The sequence below is a fragment of the Seriola dumerili genome, unplaced genomic scaffold, assembly GCF_002260705.1.
Source record: "Seriola dumerili isolate Sdu_G_001 unplaced genomic scaffold, Sdu_1.0 BDQW01000513.1, whole genome shotgun sequence".
In the NCBI taxonomy this organism is placed as follows: Eukaryota; Metazoa; Chordata; class Actinopteri; order Carangiformes; family Carangidae; genus Seriola; species Seriola dumerili.
This window is the reverse complement of record NW_019174768.1, coordinates 958,350-968,150: the sequence shown is the minus strand read 5'-3', so window position 1 is coordinate 968,150 and position 9,801 is coordinate 958,350. Positions and strand designations below refer to the sequence as shown.

The following is a 9,801-nucleotide window of genomic DNA, read 5'->3' as shown; positions in this document are numbered from 1 at the left end:
CCCCCCCAAAAAGTTTTTTTTTTTTTGGCTAATTTTTTTTTTTTTTTTTTTTTTTTTTTTTTTTTTTGGAAAGTGGCGGCCATTTTGAATGAGGGAGATAGAGTCAGGGAGAGATGCCTTGTTAAGCTAAACTCTCACCTGCCGGATTAGGCTGTGCTCTACCTCCCCCTACTCCCTCACTCTCCAAGATAATACTACTCACCTAAAACAAACAAACTCACCTAAACAGTCAAAGACACTACAAACAAATTCAAAGCAATACAAACAAACAATACAGGCCAACTCACCTGAAATAACCGCATGGTCTCAAAGAGGCTCACACAGGCCACACCCCCCACTTAAAAACACTTCCTCTTCCTGGATTTTCTTCCTTGCTTCTCCTAAGAGTCTGTCTATCCTAAGTGCTCCCCCTGCTGGGCCCCCAGCTACCATTACTTCTTCTCATCCAAATCCACTGACTGGATCTTACTGCCTCATCTGACATGTCCTTTACTATTATCCTCACACTCTGTCCACTTCCTCCTTACTCCCTTACCAAAGAGACAACAGACCTTGCTACAAATCCTCTACATCCTACTTCCACTGGACAAATCCTAACTTATAAAAAATATAAAATAAAATATCAGCCAGCTCATCATCTGTGAGCTTGAGTGCAGCACAGCATGGAGTGCTGCTCAGGAGGGGAGCAGAGAGGAAACACTCAATGAATGTTAAATATCTCACCTTCATTCCCAGGGGGAAGACATCTGGGCATGGACACAGCATAATCTTTCCATTCCTGGCCTACAAGAAAAGACAAATTCATTATTATCTGCTGGTTAACTTCATTAATACAACAACAAGCTAAAATCCAGTCTAACCTGCATGTAACAACTGAGACCCATGAGTGAACTTCAACTAGTGAGCTGAGTAGTGACCCTTGTCTCAGCTTGTCCTGAGTGATTGTCATAAAGGATGAGCTTCAGTTGCACATACTGTATTTACAATACTTATTTAAAAAAAAATTAACAATTAAGTTTCAAATTCAGCAGCCATCATCTTTAAAAGAAGCAAATACCTTAATCAGTGCACTTCTCTGAAACCAAACACTATGAGGATAAACTCAGTCCAGACTGACAGTCTGATCAGTCAACTCAAATGAGATTCAAGTGTGTTTTCTCTTCAGCCTGTGCATATTCTCATTTGTCCAGGTCATGGTATCCTAAAGGAGTTTTAAATCAAAACGCAACTGGACTTGATTATTTGTCTGGGAAGACGTTTCACCTCTCATCCAAGAGGCTTCATCAGTTCGTGTACGCATCTGACCAGTCCCAGCCTGGACTGGTCAGGCTGGTCAGACAAATAATCAAGTCCAGTTGCATTTTGATTTAAAACTCCTTTAGGGTGTGTTTTCTCTTGTCCCATTACTTAATGTTGGAGGACGGGTTCCCTCTCAGGTCCTGGTGTGGCTCACCATCTCCCTCATAATGGAGAAAATCCAGTTTTAGTTTCAGGTGGTATCAAACCCTTGCATAACAATGTAATACTCTTATTGTTACAGTCATACCATTATGATCACCTATGGCCATATCTTACATGAAATATTCTCAGAGAGAAATAGAGTAGATAATATGTTTATGACAGCTGGAGCTGTAACACACATTGTATGGAATGATTTTAATCTAAATTAAATGATTATGAATTGTTTTTAGCTTTTACTACCCATGAAATATTGATCACCAGCTCTTTTTTACCATGAACTATGATTACCAACCTTAACCATGAATTTTTATATACTTGTCTTTTAATCTTGAAGTGAAACACAATTCAATATGAAACCTCTTTTGATCATTAAAATCTAGATGAAAGTCATACTTTTAATCTTCACACATATTAAACCTTTTCTCACTCTTTTATGAACATTATTTTAACCTAATTTTGTTACAGAATACTAGTGATAACAAATGTTCTCAAAAATACTACATAAATCACTAAATAACACAACAGAGCAACAGTTCGTTTTCTTCATGTAAACTATATTATAAATAATGTTAATAAATAATATTAAATAAAGCTTATAACAAGTCACAGAAGTGAGCTTCATATTGACATGTAGCACATCAACAACACACACACACACACACACACACACACACACACACACACACACACACACACACACACACACACACACACACACACACACACACACACACCAGTAACCAGGATCGTGAAGGAGGCAACACGGGCTACCGCGGTTAGCTAGATTACCTTGGATGAAAATTAACTCACCAACACGGTCCAACAGCAGGAAACCCTTATTAAACTGGCTTTGAGTCATCTCCGCCGCTTCTGGTGTCACAAACACTTTTAACCGTCACAACAAACTTGTTGGTTGCAATTCTTGGACTCGTCTGTTTATTGGGGACCTTACAACAATATATCATAACAAAATAAATCACACTTACTCCACTTACCTCCTATAATCATAATAGAACCAGTGAGGGAGGAAAGACCTTAGGTATTGGTATACCCCCAACCCAGTGCACCAAAGTCCCAGCCCAGGTTACCTGTGGAGTCAACAAGGTCAACTACAGCCATTTCTTATAAGGGTTATTATGCCAGTACTAGTTATCATGGTGGACAAAGATCTGACACATGGACTTTGACTGGGGATTGTGGCTCATTGAGTAGATGTGATGGCCTTGAAAGGACAAATCGATAATATCAATTCCATATCATGCACATTAACATTAACTAGGACTTCAAAATGATACTACAAGCTACAACCCTGTTTCCTTCCTACATTTTGACATACCATTACCTTACTATTCTTTGATCTTCTGGAGAAAATGTTGTATTCTGTGTGATTTACTTTCATACACCCACTCTGTCTGTAAGTCTACTGTATAACACCATACCAATGAATAACCCACTACAGCAAACTCTGGAACAGGACTTTTAGGGATTTCTTCAACAGTTCCTGTGGAGAAAGATTAATTTTCATTACAACTAATACAGTCAACACCAAAACCTCGGTCATAGTTTAGTTGTTTAACATGTTGGAGAAAAAAGGACAAGAAATGTAACCCAATAGTTTCCCACTATGAAAATCTGAAACTTTCCATAACCACGTCTTTTTCCATCTCATGTTCAGTTTTCTATGAATTCACATCTAAATGAAACAACAGTAACGACTTCCTGTTTGACAAATTAAAGACCTGTATCTGGAAGACTGAAGGAACTCAGGACATGTGTTAGCTAAACAGAAACCACATTTTATCTCTCTTTTTCTTATTAATCATCTTTTATACTCATTACCTTCACCTTTATCTATGTGGCACATTTCCATACATTTATTTTTTTACATCCCTACACCTCCTTTGCCTGTCTCTCTGTCTCTCTGCAGCAAATTCAGACCAATCAGCAGCAAGTGGATCTGCATCATGTGACCTGTATGTCCGTGATTCACAAAAATCTGAGCAGAGATGCAGCGATGACTCACTGCAGTGACACACAGACACACATGAACACACACATACCTGCCTAACACATCTGTAATTTATCTGATCCCACTGACAACACCAACATATAATATTACTCACTTCTACATTTACTATGAATTTTTAAAAGGTCCCATATCTTACATATTTGAAGTGTTAATCCATAAGAAGTTATATTTATGGTTTAAAGTATCAAAACCCATCTCAATGGAGTTTTACATCTCTCTCTCATGACTTGTGACTAATGTTGACTGGCTGCTGATGAAGCTGTACTTGTGATTACACTATGAATATGACTCTAAGTATAGACATTGCCGCTGATGATATCGTGTCTAGAATTGTAGTTATTGCTGTGGCTTTATTTCTGCTCATGTGTAACTCTAAAATATCTGTCGGTCTGAGCTGACATATATCAGTTTTCAGAGTATTGTCATGAAGTTACCATCTGTTACATCTGAGAGAGGGGCAGGTTCAAGTCTTGGCAGGAGAGTCTGATTTTCACCATGCTTTCTTCCACAGTATTAATGTCTAATGTGCAGTAAAGAGAAGCAGGCAGTCAGAATCACAGCCTGATCTTACAGCTACAATCACAGTCTTTCATTACTGCAAATTTTAAAAGCTGTTTTCCCAGAAATTTCATATTTACATTTTATTAATATTGTTATGCTAAAAACAGACATAAGCCAGATTCCCGTCTTAACTGTGACAAATATATTGTGACTGAATAGAATAGAATAGTTTACAGTGAAGAGGAAATCGGAGGCGACAGACACTCAGATGACTCGTTTATGTTGGTGGTTTGATTTCTATATAAAAACAGTTGGCACAAATCAGTCAACCTGACTGGTTTTACATTCAAACTTCAGTCAACAGAGACAGAAAACAGCTGATCAACAGGTCACATGATATCCTGCTTTGATCATGGCTGCTGAGCAAATAAAAACAGACAAAAGCTGCTTCTTTATATCAGTGAATTCAGTTGGTCAGGCGCCTGAAGCAGTTGGTAGATTTATTTAGGGGAAAATAAAATCAGCTCAGGTGACATTAAACATCCTTAAATATTTAGCTTTTTATCCTCAGGTACGAGCAGTGCAGTGATCTCCTGGATTATCAGACGTTTCATCACCACCCCACATTATTCGTCCTTTTCCACTACAGGAACTTATTGAGCTGTAACTTCACATGTATCTGTTGTTTCTGGTTCTGCTTTAGTTTCCTCTGTTCTGAGGGTTAGGGTTATGGGTTATGGGTTAGGGTTCGGAGTTGGTGGAGTTGAGTCGTCTTGACTCTCTGACACAGCTGACAGCTGAGACGTCCAGGTGTTTTAACAATACTTAAGTCATAAGATGAAATGTGACAGAACTGTCAGCTTACTTCTTCTATTGTTGTTTGTCCCACTACTGGACTCAGTGTTTGTCCCTCTGTCATATTTAATGACATTCAATCTGAAATTTTCTAGTTTGTGAAACCCAGTGGGAACATGAGCAGAAGCTCAGACTTACTTCAGAGGTCACAGGTTGTTAGGTTCCTGTAGTGAAACAGAGATTTGAGTTGTGCGTTAAGGCCTGAGGTGTCGACATCTGCTCCCAGCCACAGCAACAACACTGTAAGTTTAAATCAATAAAATTTTATCCTCAAACACATTGACCTTCATTAACCTTTGACCTCAGGCACACTGACCTTAATTAACCTTTGTATAATGACTCACTGGTCTTCATTAACTTTAAATGTTAAACTTCTCACAGGTTCAGAGTTTCAGCTTCCAGGTTCTTTAACACGCTGATTTGATTCTGTGAGTTTATGGGTGTTTTATGCCTCTGTTGCCGTTGACGACCACCTACCCCACTTCCAACTCCCCCACCTACACCTCCACCACCACCACCACCACCACCACCACTCACCCTCACCCGCTGGCATGTGATAAATAAATAAATACCTTTCTGCAGCACTCACTGACACATTAAGCTTTCTTCTGCTATGCAACGAAACAAAATAAGGCTGAAGATCATATGTAAGGTTGCCATGGTAACTGGTCTACATCCACGATGGTACAATCAGAAGATAATGTTGGTTTTGATTGACAGCATGCAGTTAAAGTGAGCTAGTGTCCATGTTTCAGTCTCTCTTCAGTAGGAGGTCAAAAGTCATGATTCATCCAACTGTTGATCAGATTGCTCGTCAATCGCCATGGTAATGGCCTTAAAGCTGCAGGTGCAGCCAGTTTACATTCAGACCTCAGTAGGTCGATGGCTGCTGGGCGAGTCTCATTAACAAATACTGTGATTTCCTCTCTCTCTCTCTCTCTCTCTCTCTCTTAGCGATCAAGATCAACTATTCTGTTTCCTTCATCGTTCTCTTTGTCATCCTCTTTCTCCTCCTCTGTCTCTTTCTCCTGCTTTATTTTCACTTCCTCCTCCTCACACTCCCTTTCTTTCTCCTTTTCTTTCTCAAGCTTCTCCCTCTCTCTCTCCCTCTCCCTCACTCCCCCTTGGTTCTTCAGATCCTGAAACACCTCTGTGAAGAAGTGTGGGTTGGCGTTGATTCGTAGCATGTCAGCACTCAGACGGTCGATCAGCTCCAGCGCTCGCTCCCAGAATGCATCACGGCTAGACTCCACCAGGAAAGGTTTGAGGGGGTATGAGATCTCATTGCCAAGATAGGAGTAGGCCAGGTAGAGGCAGGTGAGAAAGGTGGCATGGAGCTCTTGCTCCGAAGATGTGTCCTCATCCACCGCCTCTCTGCACAGTAGGTACACAAAGACCAGACTGGCAGGACTGATGAAGCACTGGTCCTGGGGGTTAGGGTTGGAGGGGGGGCAAGCACAGGGCAAATAGTTCAGCAGATACAGATAGAGAGAAGAGAATTAACTAATACTATACACACAGTACAAGTAGTACTAGAACTACAGATATAAACATACAGGACAAATTGTAGTACTGGTGCTAGTAAGAGCAAATTAGTTTCAGAGGTGTCAGGACTAGATAAAGAGGTCTGAAGACTGAAAAGTCAACACAAACACCGACCTGCCAGCCTTGAACCAATAGCGCTCGGTCGACATTTCTGAACCAGAGGACAATCTGATTGGACGACAGCTCCTTCAGTTTGACACAACGATGACACAGAAAATCAGAAAGACAACGAAGCAGCTCACCTGTCGAAGCCTGCAGAGGAAAAGAGACAAGGAGACGTGGAGACACAAGGAAACAAGGACAGAGGAGACAGACTGTAGAGTTTGTGATTTTATCAGAAAGTGATTAAAGCTGTCAAATTGTTTTTGTTAAAATTTCAACAAATTCACTGTCGACCCTCCTTAGACATGTTCAAATGTGACATTAAACATTTTTATTTCAATGTTTCATTTGCATTGAATTAATAATAATACATGAACAACTGGAGGAATTAAATAAATATTTTCAATATGAAAATTCATTTCCTATGGTTTTGTTTCTTCAAAATCATTTTGACCAAAAATGAGGCTTTGACAGAACATTTACCAAATTTAATAGAAACACCTGGATCAGGTCGCTATAAAAAAAGAATTCTTATATGTATAAACCATGTGTAATGTATAATAAATATAAACTCTATAAACAAATTCTTATTAAATTATGTATATATATATATAAAAGCCTATATATAATTATTAAAATTATTTCTTGTCTATTTTCAGTACATTAGATTTTTCTGTTTTGCATATTTCATATTTGACTCCAACATTTTAAAGTTGAGAGTTTGACCGACCTGCACCACCACCCTCCGTGGTGAAATGATCGGGTCCGGCCTACCCTGCTTCTGGCTCTGGGAGTATTCCGGGACGGTTGGTACGGGTACAGGGATGGGCCCGTGTCTTTGTCCGGCCTTCAGTGTTCGGTGGCGGCTGTCGGTGGCCTCCTTCTCCCGCTGCACGTGCCCGGAATCGGGCGCCGCCGGCTTCACCTTCTTCCCGCCCTTCCTCTTGGCTCGCGCGGCCACGAGGCGTTTCTTCCAGCTGAGCGCGTGCAGCAGCACCGGGTGCCGTTTCTTCTTCTTCTTCTTTTTGCCATCCTTCTCTTCCTCCTCCTCCTCCTCCTCGCGGGCCTCCAGCGGCTTCTGAACCGCGAGCTCCGCGAGCTTGTCTGGCCCACGAGCAGCGGCTTTCCGTGAGCCCGGAGACAGAGACAGCACCGTTCCCATGACGACAACCGGTCCGAGCGGCGCTAGCCTCTCTGCGGCAGCGCAGGAAGAGGAAGAGCTGTCTGTCTGTAAGGCCCTCGCGCTAAACCGTTAAACCGTTAAAAATAAAAATCATCCATGAAGAGAAAAGAGAAGTCTGTCTGCAGCTCCATCACTCCTACACCGTCTGTCTCTACCTGTCTGTCTCTCTGTGACGCAGACTGAAGGAATAGATGGGGATGGGGATGGGGATGGGGGGGGGGGGGGGGGCTGCTGCAGAGACTCTGTCCGCGGTGCTGAAACTGAGTAGACACAGTTTAAAGCTGCAGTGGAATCCAGTGAATCCATGTCTCCAGTAGAAACTTAAAATCACCATGGCAACAATTTAACTGTAGTTTGGCACAAACAGCTGATTCAGATCAACTCATACAAAACACAGTTTTCACTGGAAAACGACTCTTTATAACAGGAGACATTCAGCAGAAGGTCAATCCACTGAGTGAAACTTGGCCTTTCCTGTTAATGTATCACAATAAAAGTCTCCCTCAAAAAAGAAGGGATTATTCCCACAACAACTTTAGGACTTTTATTTTGTGTAGAGTTCACAGGAAACAGAAGTGCTGTGAACAGGAAGAGGAAGAGATCAGGAAACAGAGGTCTCGTAAAATAGGATCAAATATCCATTAAAAACAAGAAAAATTAGTCATTCATTCATTAAACTCAAGGATTCTTGAAAAACACATTATCTCATGACACCATGTGATACCACAGTTTATCAAAAAACACAGTGAAACATGGTGGTTTTTACTCTGGAGTCAGACACCTGCACTAAACACACTCCACCCTGACCAAGGTGAAGCACCAATCAGATGACATCTTCCACCCTCTGGTCTGCAGCAGGATCATGACCCAAACACACCTCAAAGCTTTGTGAGAACAACTGGAAGACCACAGAGGACCAGGGAGTCCCGACTGTCCTGGACTTTCCTCCACAGTCAGAAAAAACAACATTCAAACTAAAATCACAATATCTGCCTAAATAATAAGTTTTTGTTTGTTTTTTTTTACATATTGTGCAGGCCTAATTATATATATATATAAAGTTAACATTATATCAACATACTCCCTATTTGATTTTAGAATTTATTTTCCGCACTTTTATTTCTTGTGTTTATTCTCACTGTTTTGTTGCTGTGGGCAGAGGAAGCTTTAGAAATTAAATCTCAGTTAAAAATAATGTCTGATGTATGAAACAGCATCATGTTGATGGATTATCACTATTCATACTGTTACTGATGCTGTATTGTCATTATGATTAAACATAACAGTAAATCTGTTACTGTCTGTATGATATAGGGCATATTTACATATAAACTACATTTTTACATTATTATTTTTGTTGTTAATGATAATAATGATTAAACACAATCACACTGCCAGTCAGTGTCTCTCAACCCCCCCGAGTGAACGTGTGTGTGTGAGTGTGTATTTCAGCGTGTGTGTTGTGGGCGGAGCCTGTGGTAGCAGAAGGTTCATTGTCTGAGGAGGCAGAGAGAGAGCGGGAGGAGGGAGGGTCGAGCAAGGTAGACAAAGACTGCAGCTGGCAGAGAGAGAGAGAGAGAGACAAAGAGGAGGGAGGCAGACTCTCTCTTTCTTTCTTCATGTGGGGGAGGAGAGGGGGAGGATTAACCGGCTGATCTGCCACACACGCTTACACACAACACACACATTTCATATTAACACACACACGCGCACGCACACACACACACACACACACACACACACACACACACACACACACACAACACGATAGCAGAGAAAAGCTTCATCTGGATCAGCAGCATCATCATCATCATCAGCAGCAGCAGTAGCGGTGGTCGTGGTGGAGGAAGCGAGGACGAGAGACAAAGAGACAGAGAGACAGGAGGTGGAGGGAGACGATCGGCACGTCTGAGGAGAGAGACAGACAGGAGGAGAAGGAGACAAGAGAGAGAGAGAAAAGAGAGAGAGAGACAGGCCTTCTCCACCTCGACCGCCCGTCTGTGTTCAGACTGTGATGGCCGACCACATGTTCCTGCTGCTGTGTGTCTGCTGAGTGTGTTGTTGTAAGTGGGTGTGTTCGATCTGTTCAGTGTGTGTGTGTTAGCAGTGTGTGTGCGTCTGTGTG

General features: G+C 41.4%; 1 protein-coding gene across 1 annotated transcript; it reads right to left on the bottom strand.

Annotated features, from left to right (window-relative positions):
* Positions 1-5,398: 5,398 nt before the first annotated feature.
* LOC111235557 (cyclin-dependent kinase 5 activator 2-like) lies at positions 5,399-7,800 on the bottom strand. The gene is made up of 3 exons (XM_022764030.1): positions 7,224-7,800; positions 6,506-6,643; positions 5,399-6,273 (listed from the first exon to the last, which is right to left on the bottom strand). Exons 1-3 carry the CDS (start codon positions 7,653-7,655, stop codon positions 5,797-5,799), a joined length of 1,047 nt encoding a protein of 348 aa, XP_022619751.1. The 5' UTR covers positions 7,656-7,800; the 3' UTR covers positions 5,399-5,796.
* Positions 7,801-9,801: the final 2,001 nt, after the last annotated feature.

Bases quoted from the DNA above. Each gene is read 5' to 3' on its own strand.
- LOC111235557 (XM_022764030.1), bottom strand. From the start codon at position 7,655: ATGGGAACGGTGCTGTCTCTGTCTCCGGGCTCACGGAAAGCCGCTGCT. The intron at 6,644-7,223 runs GTCGGTCAAACT...TTTCCTCTGCAG, and splicing joins CACGGAGGGTGGTGGTGCAG to GCTTCGACAGGTGAGCTGCT. The intron at 6,274-6,505 runs GTCGGTGTTTGT...CCTAACCCCCAG, and splicing joins TATTGGTTCAAGGCTGGCAG to GACCAGTGCTTCATCAGTCC.